Raw genomic sequence first — 21,316 nt, forward strand, 5'->3', positions numbered from 1 at the left:
TGTATTACTGTTCACAGTCCAATCATTTTGTGCATCTAGAATTCATTCCTAATCAATTAAAAGTGCTTGCAAGAGTTTTAAACTTAAGTGTTTTGAAGTTGTTCACAACTACATATCAAAATTAACCATTGTTGATTGTAAGAACCATGCCAAAGCCTTTGTATTTCCTTTATTATACTATTTTCTTTTTAACCTTATAGTGTGGTGTTACAAATTTTGTTTCCATGTTAGATTATCATTCTAAACCAACGGTTCCTTTCATACATACACTAATTCTTAAAGAAATAATTCTTATCATTTCATTAATTTGAAATGTGTTAGGAAAAAAATTCCACTTAGAGCTCTGTGTAGATCTGTGCCCATCTGTACCCACAACATACACATAAAATGGTCACATTCCCCAGCTAGCCATTTAGTTCAAAAGCTCAAAGGCTAGAAATGATTTAAAAAATGCAACAGCTATTAACTAGGAATTGTCTTTGGAATTAGGGCTGGCATTTTCAATCTGGGCAGATTTCCATTGTCGGCCTATTTCAACAGCGATTTCACTGAAGTATATTCAAAAGTAGATTTCTCATACAAGACTCTCTGAAAGCTGTCGCCTTTCTCCAATAGGTCCTCTCCCTTTCCTCTCTCCCTCCCCTTTGCACAAGAGGCATCATTTCCCATTGAACCACTACAGCTGTTCCCATTTGAATCTCGCTTTCTGTGAGGTGGTGGATGGTTGGAGGGTGGAGGGGGGATGTTGCATGTCAAGGAATAATGAGCACACACACATCAACAGACAACAACAAAGCGGACTGTGACTGGCCGATGGGAGCGAAAGGCCTTCAGTCATTGGCAGCTGAAGCCAAACATTCCCAAATCTATGAAGCAGGGCCTATTGTCGGTCAGTTGTTATTTGCAATGAAGCACAGATCTGATCATGTTTAAAGTGGCAGCATGCAGGGCAGGAGTGCTTGAGCCCCAGCGAAGGAGGGGAAAAAATAAGCCTTTGTTGGGTGAAAAGGGGCCCGTCTGAGACTTTTATTTCTGTCTGTTCTGTGCAACATATAAGTCAATATAGATAAGTTCTCTTCTGCCAAGTTCAGGCGGAGGCTGGGGCTGCTGGCCGACTCCATGAAATGCTTGCACAGGCAGAAAGCTCTGGGGACAAAGACACACTTCCACTGAATTGTACTCTGCTCTTTTGTTTTGTTTTGTTTTGAATCCCCAAAGGCAAATGGTCAGAAATATAGAAATTAATTGGAGGCTTTAAGAAAGAGACTTCTAGTTCCCCATCCACTCTTTTCTGGCGAAGGGCTTACTTGGGGACAGATAGCTGTGATTCATCTCTGTGGCATTACAGGTGTTAATCATTGTATTCCACCAGAGTTGCTGCACGTTTAGGGACAACTTCCTCGGTTGATTGCGGTTTTTAGATGTGTGTGCATGTCGGTGGATTCAGTGTCAGCCTTCGCTGTACGCTTGCACGCTTCTGCAGTGCGCACACGGGCGCTCGGTCGGCGCACTTGCCTGCGCAGATACTTCCACCTCCTGACATTTTGCAGCCTCGATTCCCCGAGGGACGGTGCCCAGGGCACTGTCAGAGAAGGGCTGTGTGGTGCGTGCTGCAGCTGCTGGCTGGCTCACTTCTTCCCTGCAAAGGAGGGACACTTTCCAACTGGCTCCAACGTGGGCCAGGGTCAGGCAGCCAGGCCTGGCCCACGGCTCCGTGGTGCAGAGAGCACAGACTTCGGAGCCCTTGGTGCGGCTCTCTGGGTGCTTGGAGCCGCGGATGGGAGAAGGGGGGGTGGAGCGCTGTGTGCGGAGGGTCCGTGTGTGCGCACGCGCGCTTGGGCACGGATCCGTGTCCTCCGAGGGTCAAGGCTGCCAGGGCGCCGCGGCACAGCCTGGTTTCGTCTGAAGCAGCGGAGGCTCAGCTGCAGAAGCTCCCGGGTCCAGCAGGACAGAGCGGCTGCCCTGCCTTCTGCCCTCACCCCAGGGAGATGAACCGTCCTTCCGAGTGGCGCTCCAGGCGCTCCCCCGGGGCCAGTATGTGGAAGCAGGGCTCCGGAGGTGGCCTTTTACTCGTCGTTGAAAGAATTCATTTTTATTTACTGATAGGTATATTTATATAATTTATCCATGGGAACGCTGCACGGATGCCCTGATGCCATCGTCCAGGATGGTGCCCACCTACCTACCTGTGCTGTCCTCAGTAGAATCCCAAGGCTCCACAGCCTATGATTTTTCTCTTAACTTGACCGACTTAGGAAGACCAGGTGAACAGAATTAGAGCTGAGTGTCTGAATAGGAAACATTCAAATTACTTTGAGTAAAAAACTGCTTTTTACTACAACGAGTTTCCAGAATATTCCTCCCCCAAAGCTGGTAAACAACTGGCTTCTTGATGTGGCTCACAATCATTTCTGCCTACCCTTTCCACCCCCCTCAGAACTAGGTTTCCTCAAATTCACTTACACAGTAGTAAGATTTAGCTTTGTTTTGTGAATTTTTGCCATCTTGGCACGGTGTCTATATTCTCCTGCTTATTTCTTTTTGCACTGGGCCTTAATGTTAGCAAGATTAAAAAAAATGCTTTTCTTTTCTCTATAATGTTTGGCTCACCAAGGCCAAGCACAAATGCTTCCCTTTTCTGTTTCTCAAGCAAAAACCTCATCTGTAGCGTTTTTTGTTTTTATTTTTTGCCTGGTCCTGAAATGATTTCACTGCTCATTTTTAAAGTTCAAAGTGCAAGTGCTTAGGGTTAGTATTAAAGTTTGACGGTGCTGATGGTGACTATCTTTGGAAAGCATTAAGAGGATGTTTTAGAAATGACATTGATAATGGGCTCTAAACAAATGAATAAGGGTTCCCCCCCTTCCCTTTTGTATGTGTATGCGTGTGTCTGATTCTTTAAAATTGATAGACAGGGAATTGATTGCATGAAGAGTGTTGCTTCCTTTTGAAGTGGTGTTTTTTTTTTTTTTGGCTAATGTTAGTATTTGCAGATCTTGGAGGTAGAGATAAAAAATAAATGGAAGAGGAGGAAGAGAAAAGTGGAAATCTCCTGGTGGCTACTAGAAAGAAATTCAGGTCTTAGAACCTCAGCACCTGAAAGCAGGGTGCGGTAGTCAAAATATTTACCTCATGTTAAAGAAAGGCAAATCTAGTGTAAGAAATGAATGCTAGATAGGGTTATGAAGTTTTAGAAACATTTAAAAGATATGAGGACATTTCAAATACTATGTTTGGCACTGTTACTTAAATATTTATATCTTTGAGACAAGTTGATGATTGAAAAAAAAATCTGTTAATGGAGTTCATAATGTATCAAAATGGTCTGTATACCTACTGTAGCTTTACTGAAGACCAGTATTTTTGGGTAGTAAGTTATTAGCAAATGGATAATTGATAATGTTTCTAGAAGAAAGGAAAACACATTTTTAGAGTGGGTTTTTATCAGAGGAAAACAAAAATATATATCCCTCTGTAGCTTATTTTTGCAAAGCCTGCCTAGAGAATCAGAACAACAAAGTATTTGGATCTGCGTTTTGGAAAGCCCAGCTACGATTATTGTTCAACATGCACTTTTACTGAGTTTGAAAAGTTTCTTTTATATTTAAAATAACGGTTCAAATATGCACATTCAATTTTTATAGTATTTATCTATTTGCAAAGCATATATTAACTAGTAATTGGGTGTTAATTTTATAGACATGGTAGCCAGGGTAGTAAATCAATGACCTATTAAGTATTTTTGACAAGCAATTTACATATCTGATGACCTCACACTTCCTTTTCAGAGTCCAATGCTATATAATTGTTCCATTGTGTGTTCGTATAAAATGAATCACAACATAAGAAAAAGGTTAGTTATTAAAATAATAATCCAACTAAAATATTCATTTAAATTTATTCAAATTGTTCATAATGCTTTCAAAGGACGTAGCAAAGCTTTTGTGGAGTATCTGCACATTATTTATTATCTATGGACTAAATTGATTTTTTTAAGTTGCTTTAAATTTTAAAAGCACCTTTGCTTAATATAAAAGCCCTTTAATTTTAACTGACAGATCAATTCTGAAACTTTATTTTGAAAAGAAAATGGGGAAGAATTTGTGTCTTTTGAATTAAAAGAAGTGAAAAAAAATAAACCAGACATTCTAAAAAAATAGAAGAAACCTGATTTTTAGTACTAATAAAATAGCGGGTGACAAAATAGTTGTCTTTTTGATTTTGATCACAAAAAATAAACTGGTGGTGACAGGATATGATGGAGAGATTTGACATCCTGGCGAATCACTGTCATTGATTCAATTATTCTAATTCTGAATAAAACCTGTATACAGTGTGTGTTTATGCTACAGTGGGTTTTTTTTTTTAAGTGACTGACATTCATCATGTTGGTTAGACAGTTTTAAAAACCTAGTCTTTGTTTTCTACAATGTTGTCAAGAAAAAATAAAGTATAATTTGTGGTGTATTACAAGCAAACTGCTTAAAAATGCTAGTTATAACTGCTTCAAAATTTATTCTAACATCACTGAAGATGCATTTTAGAAATTCAGTTTCTCCTAATGGATGTTAAGCAGCTTTTTAAAAATTGAAATTCTTTACTTAAATGCAAGTTATTTTCTAACCTTCACTTTTTGCCTATTTGTCAAAAGCTTTGAGAATATGGAACTGTGATTCAAAAACCTAGTGTTTTATATGAAAACTGGTTCGATGTGCTAACTACCCCCCAAATACATGTCTATATGGTTATAAATGTGCATACCCAACCAGCGTTCTTGATTCACAAAGGGCTTACCTGATGCAATGGAAATCTTAGTTTCAGTTTGCTACTTTGTCTCAGACCTATGTTCTGTAAAAATCTCTCACCAAGCTTCAAATACATGCTTTCCCCTAGTGTTAATGTAGCTGTCAGTTTGAATTTCAATCCTGAATTATGTCTGCTGACGTAATTTCATAGTGCTGACTTCAATTGTTTAGGATTACTAAACAGAAGACCATCAACTTCTTTTTCTATGCTTTCTGTCACTCAAGTTCTTTAGATTTATTAACTACTATGGTAGACTACTGATCTTTAATGGACTCTTAATCCCGAAATATTATCTTGTGTTCATCAATTTAATAACAGGATGCATAAATGCAAATTCATTTTATTATAGTCTTCACATATATTAGCAAATGAATTTTTCATTTTTAAAAAACACCTTAGCACTTTTTGGTGGCAAGTGACTTTTGCAGAAATAAAGAGAAAATGTTTTTCATATGCAATTATGAATTTTATACTGTTTTATATGCTACCTGCTGTAATATGCACTTAACATGGACTAAGTGCCTTAATATAGGTATACTAATGACCATTGTGAGGCACTTTGAGTTTCTGACATTTTATTCAAAAATAAAATTACCTGCTTTCTCTAAATAGAGCAGAAAACAAAATTTTAAAATGAAAGTAGTTTTGCTGTACTCTTTCTGCATAAAAAGTTGGGTAAGGAAAATGAAGAGCGGTGGCCTCATTTTGCAATCCTAACTGTTCTTCAAGGATTAGAGGGTCAAATCGTTAAGAAAAATATTTACAGAAGCTATTAGCAATCATAATTAGGGTGTCATATAATTCTGCATGCAACGACTAAGGAGGAACCGCTAGAAGTCCAGGTGCTGCTTGCCTCCGGCCATCATGCCACAGCCTGGGCCCAGCAGCTTGGAGGATTCTGCCAGATCCTGTTTGCTTGAGCGGCTCACTGTGTCTGACAAGTCTGGAGGCAAATGCAGTCGCTGTGGCAGAAGATTTCGGAAGGAAAGAAAGAAGAAAAAAAATAATTTTGCTTTAGCTAGCACACTTCAGAATACAATATTATGCTCTGTTGATCAGCATTTAGTCTTGCAGATGAAATTCCTGCTAAAACAGTTCTTCAGACCGAGACCCAAGATAATCACATCTTCTTCCTACTAGGGTTTACAAATGCTAGCCATTGCAGACACTGGACCAGGGATCTTAGTGGAATGTTTCCAGAGTCCAAACCTAAACACATTAAGATTTCTCCTCTTTAGGTCAAAATGAAAATATGTAAATGCACACAAATAAAGGCATACTTGAGAAAGAACACTATTGTAATAATGGCGGGGTTGTTTGTTGGCTTTGCTTTGTTTTTGCCAGGGCTCCAAAATGCTATTTTTAAATTGAATGTAGCTTTTCAGCAATTATGGATTCCTCCAAATGCTTGCTTCCCTTTTATTAAGTTGACCTGATGATTCTATTTCAAGGCTATACTTTCTTTAGGAACTTACATTTTTTTGTAGAAATATTGACATAATGAAAAAAACAGATACCAGTCACAGGATCAAAATTTTTTATATCCTCAGATAAGTCAGCTATGACATCTGTTTCAGGTCTTTGTAAGTTTGTTTCTATGCATAACGTCGGTCATGTTTTCAAAAGTATAGTGTAGCTCTGAACATCTCCCCCATCTTAACTGTTTTTCTGTAGATTCAAGGAGGCTGATTCAAGCAGATGCACGAACTGACCATAAGTGCACAACAGTTACTGTAATTAGGGAGAAATATTCATATTTCAAAAGAACTTTTTTGGTTCTCAAAAGGATCTCTATCAAATTCCTTTTAACAACAGTGCCCCCAGCCTATACAATTTTCACAAAAATCCAAACTCAAAGGAACGTGTCTGTTGCGTGAGGCACAGAGTGGGGGTGCGACGTTAAAGATAAGTGAGGTAGGATGGGGGTGTCCCCTGATGACTAGCCAAAGCCTTGCAGGAGTGAACTGACCTGGAGACAACCTATCTGAAACCCTTCATCTGGAAAACACCCTATGATATGAAAAAAAAAAAAAAAAAAAGATGAAAAAGGTAGAAACACTTTTTTTTTTTTTTTGGTCAAAATACTATGATCCATCAACATATGTTCTGGAGAGTTTCTTTCCTGATAAAAGGCTTCTTCAGTGCTGTGTAAACACAAGCTGTGTGCAGAGGATCAAAATATTTTAAAACCTTAAAAAAATTTACGACAATATTCTTTGACTTCAGTTTGCAGGTACTTAGTTTTTAATGCAAATATACCTAGGATGGAAGACACTATTATGGACCTATGACCAACAAAGATGTCAGAGAGGTCAAGAAAACACTGTCATATCCATATAGTAATATCCACATAGTAACACTCATTTGTATCCATAGCACCCAACCTGTCATATATCAAATAACTAAATGTCTATTTCTTGAATGATTTTTAAAAAGTCAAATAAAGACATACTTGTTTCTTTGTTTTATTTTTTTTCTTTCATTTCTTCATAGCCTGGTTCCCCTCCCCACCCCCGAAAGTATTTCAGGCAGAAATGAAAGCAGGAAAGGCTCAAGAATCTAAAAGACATGCATGACTCTAAAGTCTGAGGTTATGAATGTCTTTGCAGTGTTAGCTCTTATCAGTGTTCATGGGAAGAAACTGGAGGGAAAGAGATATTTAATTATATGTTTGAACTTTAATGTTCCTTAAAGATCCTGTAGTTATTGCTAATAACTAGGATACATGCATGATCTGAAGGTTATCTGAAATGTAAAGAAAATTCACCATAAAAAAAGTGTGTGTGTATACTTTTGGTGGGGACCTCATAAAGATTATGTCAGATGGTGATTAGACTATTTAGGAAATCAACTGGACTCAACAAATACATAGAATCTACTCAAAGCAAGGTGAACAGAGCACCTTCCCCATTACTTCTAATTCCAGGAGCATGAGTAAGACAAGCACAGTGGTAACCATCAGAGTGAGCCCTCCAAGTGATGTCTGCAAGAAAGGAGAGACAAAGCCGAAATTGGGTGGGGGAAGGGGAGGAGAAAGCTTCATGGAGATGGGCGAGGTGTTAAATAATGAATTGATTCTGACATGTAGAGATGGTGATTTGCTTAACAGGGAAGCTGATACATACATCTTTAAGATGCGTTCGGGTGAAGGGTCATACTGTTTGGATAATCTAAATGAGGAAGCTAGTGTAGCTGTTCAGAACCAGCATAAAACAATTTATTTCAGGAGCTTACCTATTTGCTACAAATTTCTCTTCCTCTGCTTCTCTAGGCAATGAACGTGAGCCAGTTGGCTGAAAGCCCTTCATAGCAAAAGTAGCTAAATGTGACGTGTGACATGCTTGGAAATCTTTCAGGTTGAATGGGTTTGAAGAAAAGTCAAATATCATTCGTGTGTAACTTCTGAGCACAAAAATTTTGGTTGATATGGTTAAATGCTTCTAACCAAATGCTACATGGTAAACGCTAGTTTGCATACTTGTGTCCTTTGAAAAAGCCCAAGGATGGCTCTTGGAACTATGTGAGTGATTTTGCCGGCTCTGTTGATCGTTACTTGAATGAGCTTACTCTGCACTCTAAATTCTCAAGCTGTGGGTTTTGTTCTCTTCCTTTCTGAGCCTCCCCCTGTGCACCATGTCAGTGCAATGTGAGCAGCGAGGAAGAAGGAGAGATCAGGTTCCAGGCTTGCCAGGTGTGTCAGGGACTTTTCCTTTGAGGCTTCCAAAGCATTTACACACTTGACATGTAAATGGTCAGATGCTGCTGTACCCCAGATCTGTCTTCTGAAAAAATATGCTGTAAGAGACTCTGCATAGCATGTGACCTCCTTTCGATCAAAGCTGCAAGGCTGGGGGGACATACCAACTTTAGACCTTGAGGTTTCACTGAGTAATGGTTTAAATAAAAATCAGACTATTAAAAAAAATACCATACCATTTTCAACCTTGGAAACCAAATCAAGGTCGTCACCTTTCTCATTTTGTACCTGGAGTTTTGAGCGAGGGCCCAAAACTTGTATCCTGAGTGGAAATTTTTCCCACCTGATTTTCTTTTCCCAGATTCTGGGAGAAAGAGACTGTGTGGCTAATGCAGGAGATGCATCTCTGGCTGTCTGCCTATTTTTTCCATTAATGCCTTGTCTAAAATGATGCTTTCTGTGTAGGCAAAGGGATTTGAGAAAGACATGACAACTCCCAGTTTCTCACCGAGGCCTAGGTGATTTGCAGCGATCCCACTGGATTAATGGGTCTCTCCTCTCTGGTGCTGCAAGGTGGGAAACAGCGGGGCTGCCAAAGTACTCTGGCAGATTAGGGGAGCTCCTGCCAAAAGGCACCCTTAGGCCCCTAGGAAGCCCTGGGTCAGAATAAAGCAACAGCAGCAGGAGTGCTTTGCTCCGCAGCTCCGTGGGGTACCAAGTCCAGCCAGACTTTGAGATTCTTCCCCCTCTGCTTACATCTCTGTCTCTTTGTTCCTTCTTGAGTCAGCAACTAAGTGGGTCCTATAGACACACAAGATTGGATTTCCTGGCTCCACAGTTTCTCTTCCTAATTCCTTTCTCCCCGCCTGCCAGCCCCGTGCTCAGCACTCACAGCTCCCAGACAGAAGGGGCAAGATAATGAATCTAGATTACACCTGGATTTGAGACAAATTGCAGGTAAATACCCATTAAAGTAAGTTCAATCAATTTATATTTTTCATATTTTGCCAAGACCAAACCACCAGGCACTGTTTGTTTTCTGTTTGATGTAGTACATTTTAACCCTTCCCAGATGGAGAGTTGTTTTAATCCTTTTTATGTTTTGACATTTCCTGAACAGTCACACTTTGCATTAATCATATTCACAGAAATCAGTGTTAATGTTTCAAAATACTTTCTAATAGATTTTTCTTCTGTTCTTTAAAACACAGCCATTTTATTTTATTTTTTGTTTAAGATTTTATTTTTAAGTAATCTCTACACTCGGTGTGGGGCTCGAACTTACAACCCCGAGATCGAGAAACTCATGCTCTACCGACTGGACCAGCCAGGTGCTCCCATAGCCAATTTAAATGAAAACTTGTAAACACCTTAGAACATACAGGCTCTACACTGGTCACTTAACAGACGCAGCCAGGGAAAGTCTGATATGTCTGTCCGTCTGTCACTCCCTCTCAGTGACGTTGAACAAATCAGTTTTCCTGTGTGAGTCTCAGCGTGTCCTCATCTATCACTGGGGGGTGATTCTCCCTTCATGAGACTGTTGTCAGGATCAAATGACACGTATAAGTAGCCTCTGAGGTATCAAGTAGTACACTAATTTATTTTACCTCTTCTTGCTCCAAAAAAGTTGAGATGGCTTATAAAAATACATATGGCTCAACCAGATAAAAATAAGTGAGTTGATTAAGGCAAGGAAACAATTCTACAAATGTAATAAACTATACGTAATTATAAGCAACAATAACAGGCTATCAGACTTAGCCAGCCAGTCTCAGTCACTACGCTGGTTTCTGAGCACTGAGTGTACATTGCCCTCTACTGTGGCCCAGTAAAGAAACCAAAAAGGAAACTGCGATCACGGTCCTGGTTTCCGGAAAGATTTAAAAAGTCTAAACCGTTTCCCCCATACTTAGGAACGCGTAGCGAAAATGGGGCATGTCAGAGGCCTAGCTTCTAGGCCAGTGAAAATATGCATGGATGTACTGCACAGGCAACGTGGGTCCACCTTCTTTTAAAAATCTGTCGTTTGCACGTCTTCACTGCTGACAAAAGAATAAAGGACATGTCAGAAGGTGAAGCTTCTCTACTTGAGTCTTTTTTTTTTTTTAAAGATTTTATTTATTTGACAGAGAGAGAATGAGAGATAGAGAGCACGAGAGGGAAGAGGGTCAGAGGGAGAAGCAGACTCCCCGCTGAGCAGGGAGCCCGATGTGGGACTCGATCCTGGGACTCCAGGATCATGACCTGAGCCGAAGGCAGTCGCTTAACCAACTGAGCCACCCAGGCGCCCCTCTACTTGAGTCTTAAAAGCATTTCCCCCTCTTTACATGACGAAGAGAAAAAACAAATTAACAAAAGACATGCCATCTCGTTCCATTCCAGATTCTTTCAAGAGCCATAGGATGCCCTTGCATGGAAGATGACTTGCTGATTTCTGAAGCCATATTCTGGTTATGAGGCACTGCTATGAATGTTAGGGAATGAAGTAGAATATAGGCTGAGTAGCTGGAATCTAGACACACTCCTGCCCCCTCCAATAAATGGCTTAAAAAAGGTAGAAGTTTATTTCTCTCCCACTTTATAGTCCAGAAGTTGGCAATCCTGAGCTATGAGGACTGGTCTGCCATCCTCAACAGGGGCTTCTTCCACTTCTGGCTCCAAGACTGTTTTTGCTTTCTCTCAGCTGGTGGGAAGCAGGGGCCAAGAAGGCAGATCTGGAAGCTGGACACATCACTTCCACTCATGTCCAGAACTTAGACATGGCTGCACCTGGCCGGCTACAAGGGAGGCTGGGAAATGCTGTGAAATGTGTAAACATGTTCAACGAATCTATTCCTATGGAAGATGCAGCAAATGGCTATTGGGAGACAACCAGCAGTCAGCTATAGTTTCAAGAAGGGCCAGAGCAAAACGATCACGAGCCAGCACATTCCCTCAGTGTGTGAGCTTCTGATGACTGCCGCGGGCTCCAATCTTGCTTTCTGACCAAGGAAACGCACACCTGATGCCTCAACGAGCTCAGAGCGCGGGGCCAAGGCAGCGGTCAGGGTACCTCTTGCTCTAAACGTAAAAAGAGGTATTTCCCTTCCCTTACTGGAAAGATGGCCTTCCTTCCATTGGCGCAGGGTGGAGGGCAGAGGGACCTGGTATATTCAGCATCATGGTGTTGCTATTATTTCTTCACAAGATTTTATTTTTTATTTTATTTACTTATTTGTTTCTTTAAAGATTTTATTTATTCATTTGAGACAGAGATATACAGAGAGAGAGAGAGAGCATGAGCAGGGGAGAGGCAGAGGGAGAGGGAGAAGCAAGCTCCCCGCGAGCAGGGAGTCTGACGTAGGGCTCGATCCCAAGACCCCGGGATCATGACCCGAGCCAAAGGCAGATGCTTAACTGACTGAGCCACCCAGGCATCTTCACAAGATTTTAGAGTGTTGTTTCAACTTACAAAATAAATCAGTGTCATATATGCTCTTATGTAATGATTATATTTACACTGTTACACTCATTCCATCATTATTACATCATGACAATGTAACATTATATTGCAATTATTCTATATCTGGTTAAAATTTTGCAAAGTGGAAGATGCATCTGCCTAATTTTTGGTGAGTTCTGTGTTACTCTCCTATATGAGCAGGCCAGGAGAAACAATGCCAGAACCAATTTTTACTCTTTTTGGATTAAGTGTACATTTGGTGGTGGCTGAGTATTTCTGCAAAAAATTCTGCCAAACATGGTCAGGTTTTAAGTTTTAGTTTTTGTTTAAAACACAATTCTACTCTCAGGGTTTAAGATTAAAATTGTTTTATTGAATGTCATAATTATACTATATCATTTGAATTGAAAACAATTCATTTGGTTCTTCCTGATTGATCTGAAAATTAGACAAAATTTCAGAGCTGGCGTATTGCATACTGGCTGCCCATTGAAAAATGCTCAGGTGTGCAATTATTTTGACCGTCAATTATATCTGACAGTATTGTCTTGCCTCCAAGCTCACCTCTCTGAAAGCAGCTTGTGAAGAACTCACTTGTCTAAACAAAAGTGTGATTTGTGAAAAGGCATGTGTCTGTGGCAGAGATTGCTAGCTTACTCTCAGTATCTATTCTCTCCCTGTGCAGACAGTAAAGGAATCTCTGAATATTAGTGGGGCATGTGGCCTCCCAGAATAAGGGTCACATTTCCCAACTTCCCTTGCCAATAGATGAGGCTGAGTGACTAAGTCCTGGTCACTTCATCTTGGGCAGAAGTGCTATGGTTAAGTTTAGGGTCAGATCTGTGAAGAAGGGGAGGTGCCTTTTACTTCCTTTTTCCCTCACCTCGGCGAGAGGGCCCCCCCATCCTGGGCCCTGACCCACCCTCCTCATGGGGTGAGGAATTCCAGGGCAGAGAGGATGTGCCTCTTCTTTATAGGACATGCTCTGGGTATTCAGAATTCAGAACGCCCTGTTCAAATGGCTACAAAGTCTGTGCAGATTTCTTCCCCATGTTCTGTCCCAAGGGCGTATTATGTTGTCTATATGCACACCCTGGAGTCCCGGGAATAGCCAAGGGACCGCTGTTTGTGTGGCATGTGGATGGAGGTTGGATGTGCAGGCTGGGTGTCCCCAAGCATTTGGGCCTGTGTGTGGAAAGGAGACAGGAGTGGAAAGAGAAAGGGGGTGGACTGTAGGCCAATTTTCCCTATGTCTCCAAGTTCTAGACTGGAACCCATATACTAAATTTAAACGTGACTTTCCAGAAAGCTGTATTTGCGAACAAAGGAAGATAATGCATATTTCGTGGTTTCTTGGCTCGATAACTTTAGAATATTTAGGCATTTAATAATTACATGGTCCTTTATTTGCCTTATTGCTCTAGGCTCCACAAATGTTAGTGGTAAGCCTAACTCCCCTCTTCCCACTTGCTGGAATGTGGACTTGAGGGTGGGTGCTGAGGCAATCATTCTAGACCATCAGTTGGAAGCTATGCATTGAGGAGGGGGTACAGCAAAATGAGAAAATTAGTCAAGGGTTTCCCGATACCACCTGGCCACCCAAAGACCCTGGGTCAGTAACTTGGGCTTTAAAATGAGACATATGTGAACTCCATTATTTAAGCCACTGTATTTTTGTAGCTCTGCAATAAGAGCCTAACCTATGTCCTGTTTATGCAGAATTTGGTACCTGCAAAATGGAGCACTTGAGTTCTGTGATTTAAATGGCTCAGTGGTTGGAAAGTGGGCGGTGAGGTCAGATTGCAGATTGGAAGGCTGGTCACCCTGGCTATGACTGTGATAACCTGGAAGGCACACCATATACCTCCTGATCAGTGGCTGCAGGTGAAGCACTGGAGAAATTCAGGATATTGTTGTGGTAGCTGCTTCTTGTCACTTTCAGCAAAGCTATTTATAAAAGAGAAAGGAACATAGGCTAGAGCTAGAGAATTTGGAAGAAGGGTCAGAAGGGACCACGCCTCTTAAAGGAGGTGCTGTGCCTTCAGCCCAGAGTCTACACCGGTGAAAGGCTGGGTAACTTGGGGCCTCAGAGGATTGAAGAAGGCCAACTGTTTCTGCCCTGCACACTGAAGCGGGCAGCCTTCACAGGAGGTGTCTGTGCCCCTAACCCTTGGTGAAATACCCTCATTAAGGGACTGGCTACAAATTGGGAGTCAGTTCTGAGATGAAAGTCACACGAAGGGTATTGCCTTCCCTCTCAAGCTGATTATATTATTTATTTTTAAAGATTTTATTTATTTGAGAGAGAGAGAGAGTGCGAGAGAGTGAGCGAGCACGAGTGGGGGAGGGCAGAGGAGGAGGGAGAGGGAGAAGCAGATTCCCTGCTGAGCAGGGAGACCGATGCGGGGCCCCATCCCAGGACTCCAAGACTACGACCTGGGCGGAAGGAAGATGCTTAATTGCCTGAGCCACCCAGGCGCCCCTAAAGTTGATTATTTTAGATGGAGTCAAGCTAGTTACTAACAAGGTAAGAGGGACGTGGGTAGAACAGAGAGGCCAGAAAATAAGACTCAAGCCTTCGAAGGTAACAGTTGTGGTGGACAAGTATCCAGTCCAACCTCTGCAGGAGGGAAAGGTGTGAATGACACTTCTGGAGTTAGGGGCACTGGTACTAGGTCAGTCGGTGGGAGAGAAGCAGCAGGCATCTATCTCCCTGCTCTGAGTCCCGCAATCTGCAAGCACTACTGCAGGGACCTCGTTTTCTCTGCACCAGTATTGCAGTGGCTGGTCAACAGCTCCATGGGAGCTGAGAGGCAGGTGCAGAAGTGGAGGCCAGACCAGTGTCTCAGGGCCCAATTACTTGCTTCGTGGGGGTTCAAGGAATACTGCAGGGGTAGTAGTAAGAACCTACACCCCCAAAATCACAGCCACAGAGGTGTGTGCTTCCAGTGAACAGCCCTAGTGGCGGCCTCCCAATTCCTCAGCTTCCTGACTGAGGAAGCAGCAGTGTCCCTGAAGGCCAGTTTGGTGGCAACGTCCTTCAGGCCTTCCAATTATTTCGCTAGCCCCCTAGTTTTCTGGGATAAACTCTCTCTCCTCTACGTAAAATGACTTGATGGGATAGGCTCCCTGCAGCTGAATCCTAGAACTACGTCCAGACAACTCTTTGGCTGTGATTACTTGCATGTGGGACTGAAGGGAAGTGAACGGACTGGGAACCTTCTAAAGTCTTGTTGGGATTGTGCTGCCAAAGAAACCATAAGCCTGGTCAAAAGTCTACGATTATTCAACCCCTAAAATAATCTTAGGTCCCCAAACCTGATCTATCAAAACTGTGCAGCCCCCCAAAAGCATACTCTCTGATGGTGACTTCACGTAGCCATGAATGAGAATGGACAAGGAAGGACGTCCTAAGAGGATACGGAGGATAACGGACAAGGGAGTTCCTTCCAGAGAGCAGAACGGGGGACTGCAAACTGGGCTGAAGTCCTCCACTGCAAGGGCGGAGAATTCCTGGTTTCTACCAGCACGATTCTCCACTCACCCATGGAGAGGCAGTATGTGTGCGGGAAGAAGGCTGTGCCTGGATATTTGGGTTCCAGGGGTTGTGGACTATGACAGAGACTGATGATTATCCTCCAATACCTACTCTCCCTTTTCCCTTTGGTAGAAGAACTCTTGAATAGGCAGCCATCCTGAATAAAAACTTTACTTCTAGGCTTTCCTGTCAGCTAGTTGTGGATCACGTGACCAAATCTGAAGAGAGTAGAAGTGATGTTGCAACGTGAGGATACTGGAATGGTATTTGAACTCAGGCAGCCTGGCTTCAAAGTCATATTCTTATTCATTACTCTACGGGCCAGAACTTTTCTAACTACTAGAGATAAAATAGTGAACAAGACAGGCAAGATCCCTGCTTTCAAAGAACTTTACAACTTCAGAAAGGGACAATACCTGGACATCTACATAAGTCAAGGAGAGATAGCGAACATATAGGAAAGCAAACAAAGATACTTCAGATAGTGAGAGGTGATTCTAAGGAAATAAAACATGGCAATATGATATTGGCTGGGGTGGTACCACCTTATATGGTGAAGGCCTTTCCCGAGAGTACATTTGAGCTAAGATTTTCAATTTGAGAAGGGACCTATGAAGACCCGGAGAAAGAAGTTTCCAGGCAAAGGTCATCAAATACAAAGAATTAAGGCAGGAATAAGCTTGGCACGTTTGAAGGACAGGAAAAAAGTCAGCTTTCTGGAGCAGTCAACAAACAAGGGAGTGGCTATGAGAAATTTGGCTTGGTAGGTAGCTATCAGATTGTGTAGCGTTTGTAAGTGACTTGGCCTTAATTCTTAGAGCAAAGGGTGGCAAAGGAGTGATGTAAATTTATTTCTCTGAATACAAGGGCTATCTCACCCATATCCTTATAAAACCATGCATAGACATTTTTAATAATATAAAACAAGAGTTGCAAACAGATCTATCCAACTAAAGACAGAATTTTCCAAAAGGTGGTGTACACTTGCTCTTCTAGATCCTGTGTTCTTCTGATTCAGAAGAAACAGTCTATCTCCTAAGTGACCTACAGTAGCTGCCTACTCCCACCTGCCTCCTGTGGGGCATGGCGGTTCCCAATCTCCTGCCAAGCAACAGGAAGCTTCTAGCTGGAGTGGGTGGACCCTGTGTGAAGTGTTCGTGGAGGAGAAACTCTGGCAGTACTGTTTGTGGGGCTGGTTTGCTGAGTTTAATCTTCTTGAAATGTGAGCCAGAATCTTTTGGACAATATAGTAATAAGCATACCACCAAGTGTCAGGCCCAATGTCCCCAAACTGTCAGACATTTAAGATGTGGGGGAGTCATGTTAATTTCCTTTTTTTAATTTCATATATCAACAGAGAACAAACTAGATTACTCCTAAAGAACTTTGCTTACAATGGGTTTACCTTCCAAATGAAAGCCAGTATCTTTTTCCTTTCTTTTCTTTTGGTTTCTCCTTTGTTCTTTGGTACATTTTATGCTCACTAATGTTCTAACATGAGTAGGACTGAAAACAAATCATCCACGTAACAGATGGAATAAGGTGGCTTAAACTGTTACTTAAACTTGGACAGCAGAAATGCCTGAAACCACCCCCATTAGCTTCTTCTCTGGGATAAAGGGGCGGGATGGATGAGTCATCCACGGCCACTGCCATCCCTGGGACCCCCTGCTTGTGAACCACTGCCTCAGTGAGACTCTCCCTATTGCCCCAACTGACTCCCTTCCATTCATCTTCCCTTAATGGTGCACAGGGCTTCTCCCTCTGGCAATCTTTTTACTGGTCTCCAACTGCTGCTTACCCCAAGGCTTGTGTGGCTCTGGAGCGCACAATGCAGGCCGGAGCATATAAGCTCCAGAGTGCGTAGAATTTGAATTAAGCTTCAGCAGGGCCAAGCTGAGAGATGCTTGAGCCCTAGGGCCTACTTACTGCTGCTATGGCAGGAAATGGAAGGAGACGGGGATCTTCCCGTATACAGACTGTCATTTCGATAGGCTCTTCAAGCCTGCTCTGTCCAGGAAGCCACCCTTCTGCCCTCTGCAAGTGAGGAAACATTCCGGAGCAGCATTTTAGGTACTAGCCCTCAGGTAGCTTAACAGTAGTAAGATATTTTAAGAACATACAGTGTTTTAGAGCTGAATGCTGAACCCGAAAGAAAAACAACAACACTTCTTTTAGAAATAAATTCAAACTACTAATTACATGAGAATTTCTCTTTTATCCCCTTTGTTCTTTTAAAGCATTTGGAAACTATTCTGGAGGTGGCAAAAGGTAACCTAGAATTCAAACTAATGGTTCCTCCTTCCTAGCACCTGAAGCCTCTAACTCAGTAAACTGTGAGCAGATCAATGTGTGTGTAAACTCAAGGTGGATCCCTAAATCCCAGAAATTTTTAGAACTACAGCAGATCCACTATTCAATTTAGGGACTGGCAGAGGTCTGACCGATAGTTTATGGAACAGATGAATTCTAAGATACGAACAAGCAGAAATCAGGGAATTCTGAAATCAGATAATTGCTTAAGTTATCATATTAATGCCAGTCCACTAAATAACTTTCAAATTTGGCAGCTGTTGACGAACCCTCCTTTTGGAAACTCGCAATCATATCTTTTTTTTTTTTTCTGTATATAAGTACAGCATATATAAAAAATATATTGATTTCCTTTTGGCTGTCCGTGAAGGAGTCCTGAGAGCATAATGGCCAATGTGTTTGCTTGCATAATGCCCTACAGTGTATGCAGAACATTGCTCCACCAAGCCCTGAGATGGGGTATGAAGTGCCCGGTGGAAATGGCAATGTAAACCATCCTGACAGCGTTAAATCTCCCGACCACTCTTCAGTTACTTTGAGACCCCCACACTGCAGGGTCTGCGAGTTCCTGGGGATGAAGAAAGAATTTTTAATGGGGCCAAATGTAGGTGTTTACAAGGGGGAATTGTTGTTTTTTATTAGGAGCTGCCTTATGTTCAATAGTTGTATTTACTTTGTCAAGCTAGCCAGAATTAGAAATCCCCATTGCTAGGCAGCCTAGAGCGTCTGCGAAGTATTTCTGGGCATTCAGAACTGAAGCATGTGCTGCCCAAAGGCAGGTTTCATTACAGTGTGTTATTTAGTCCTCCTTCGTCCCCCCTCCCCCCACACCCCCAGATCGGAGTGCTTCTATAACAGGAAATCTTGGTTACTTTATGCTGAAACATATTTACATGACTGAAACACGACAATTAACACATTTGTAAAGCTTGAGGGATAGGCACACTTTAATGGTTTTTTGAAGTAGGCTGATTTCCTGGAGCTTTTAATCTTATTTTATTTTGTTCTGCATGCATGAACAAGTTCTTCTTTACTATAGGTATTTGACAGAGTCTACCTGGTATGAATGTGAATGAAAAGAAAATTATATAAAAATGAACTTTGCCAAACCGTTCCTAACTTCTTTCACCAGTTCAATGTATATTGAGGGTTATGCTCTTATTTTTGACATGTTGTGTTAGCTTTTATACAAAGGCAGTTAGGAAGTATGTTTTGGGTTTGACGAAATGAAACGTGGCTTTCTCTATACAGCAGTGTAAAAACTTTTCGTAGTGAACAAAAAGTATCAATTACAGCAGTGATTCCTTCTTCATGTTCAGATAAAGGTACACTCTCCTAGGTGGTGTACATTTTATTTGCTCCAAACTTAAATGAACACTCAGGTGGTATTAAGTACTATTACGTGGTAAGTGCAACTATGTATGTGTGTGCGTGCCCGTTTAGATACATACATATAAACATGTTAACGTGGCAATGTTATCAAGAGTATTTTAATACCTTTTAAGTCTATAGATCAATTACTGAAATTTTGGTAAAATTCAGAAAGAAACCTTTCATATCAGAGCCCTCTAAAATAAAAACGAAACCTTCCACTTTCCCTTTGATATCTGAAAGCATGCTAAACCTGGAAACCACCCAGCCCAACTCTCACTCAAAAGTTTATGGCAAATTTACAAATTACACTGGTTTCAAATAGTCACCCAGTGCATCTATCTCCACCCTCCATAGACCTCCCTCCTCACCAGTTTCAAAGGGAGCTCGGTGAACAGACTGGGCAAAGCAAGAGCCCTCTCTCTACATGCCTTAGGGCAGGGATGGGGCAGCACCAGACCGAGCGCTCTAGCTGAGGGATACAGATTAGGGATGAGGACATAACTCCAAAGAATAACTCTGCTGAAGTGACTTCACTGCAGAGAGTCAACTTAGTCTTAGACAGAAAACCTCTCTATGAATAAAGGGGAATAAAGTTAAAGGAAATGAAGCAAATAAAGCAAGAAAAAAAAATACCGATGACCAGAAAAGAGCAATATATTTGTGAGTATATAGATAAATGATTGTGCCTACTTTTAGGGATTTTTTTTCTTTGTTTATTTGGCTTAATTAAAATGTCTGTTTCTACGGAAATGTTAACAAGAGCTAAGTTTAATTTTCAAATGAATAATTTAGAAGTAATTTCTCATAGAGATTATTTTCTATTCTTTAAAAACTCATTTGCTTTTATATGTGGAGTATTTCTTCCCCCACCACTTAACTTTACCACTGCGCCAAATCTTTTTACAAGGAGTTCTGAAAAATCGACAAAATGTAGAACCAACAACCTGATATGCCGAATTGGCTAGGGTTTTCGTTGTAGAAGGAAGAGTCACTCTGGTTCAAGTAGAAACTCTGAAGTTTGCTGTCATTTCAGCCAGGGTCTGCAGGTATGCTACGGGAATGTTCCTTCGGTGTTTGCGAAATTATACTCCAAAATGAAATAAAGGAGGGAAGTGATTTTGTAATTGTTGTGTAGGGTTAACTCTCTAAGCTTTAAAGATCTAAGTTAGATGAAAGAGACATATTTGTGCATTTCTATTTGATTCTCTTAATATTATAAGTACACAAAAATTTTGCAAGGCATTAAAAGCACAGGAAAGCATGGTTTGTGGAAAAAGACCATCAAATGGTCTCTAAAGTTCAATGTTGACAAGTTTCACAATTGAGCAAATGATGATGAAAAAATGGGAGTTTTTCCTTTAAAAATATATCAAGTAGTGGTATTTTTCCTTCTGTCTTTCATTCTATCTTAAGTCCTTAGGAGATATTAGCTGCCCTAAAATCGGTTTAAGCAAATATATAAAATAATTATCCAATCAAATATTTATAAATTACAGAATATATTACAAGCATATCACACTTCTGTATCTCAATGAAAAATTGCTACATGTATCTTCAAGTTATCATTATAAATTTATTTTTAAGTAATGCTAATATTTACAAGCATTTACATCCTAAATCTATTAAGTGACTTGTATATTTTAAGTCTATCTTAAATATTTTACAAATGATTTCTTTGAATGAAAGTAGAGTTTGTAACTAAATACCAATATTTCACACAAAATCATATTTGATCATATCGATTATATATTTAAATCCCGAGTCAAAAAACTATCTGAAAAGCTATGGAAAAAATAAAAATGGGAACATATCCCGTACTTCTAGAGTAGTCAAAGGAACTTCCAAACTTATGTCAGTTAAAGGGATTCAGTAATATCCGCACTGTATTCCAAAACCCTGAAGGCATATGTGTATGAGCTTCTACTAATGAAGGCATTACATGATGTAAAACACAAGTTCACAGGTAGATACACATCTAGAGCTGCAATGGGGACCAATTTAGTTACTATTAATATATCAGAAAAATAAATTTATTCCCTTGCCATACTTTCATGGTTATTATATATTTCTTTTTTGCTCCGATGAGGAATGAAATATCTATCTAGGTTAGTTTATTACATAAAACACAACACAATTTTAGCAA

At 41.0% G+C, this 21,316-nt stretch overlaps 1 protein-coding gene and 1 long non-coding RNA gene across 3 annotated transcripts in view; one reads left to right on the forward strand and one right to left on the reverse strand.

Moving 5' to 3' along the window:
• ELP4 (elongator acetyltransferase complex subunit 4) overlaps positions 1–21,316 on the reverse strand; it is a 255,115-nt gene that overhangs the window by 6,153 nt on the left and 227,646 nt on the right. The window contains exon 10 of one of the 2 annotated variants that reach the window (XM_025878935.2): positions 3,885–5,768. The exons of the other annotated variant lie outside the window; for it this stretch is intronic. Coding sequence (XP_025734720.1) covers positions 5,637–5,768 — 132 coding nt within the window. The 3' untranslated portion in view covers positions 3,885–5,636. Of the gene's footprint in view, positions 1–3,884; positions 5,769–21,316 lie in introns of those variants that run through there. 2 annotated transcript variants of the gene reach the window in all.
• Positions 19,607–21,316, forward strand: part of LOC141374733 (uncharacterized) — a 111,752-nt gene continuing 110,042 nt past the window's right edge. Inside the window, exon 1 of the long non-coding RNA XR_012381851.1 lies at positions 19,607–19,833. This is a non-coding gene — a long non-coding RNA (uncharacterized lncRNA). The remainder of the gene's footprint in view (positions 19,834–21,316) is intronic.

This window comes from Callorhinus ursinus, unplaced genomic scaffold (assembly GCF_003265705.2).
Source record: "Callorhinus ursinus isolate GAN/ISIS: 27379988/994484 unplaced genomic scaffold, GSC_fseal_2.0 scaffold21, whole genome shotgun sequence".
Lineage (NCBI taxonomy): Eukaryota > Metazoa > Chordata > Mammalia > Carnivora > Otariidae > Callorhinus > Callorhinus ursinus.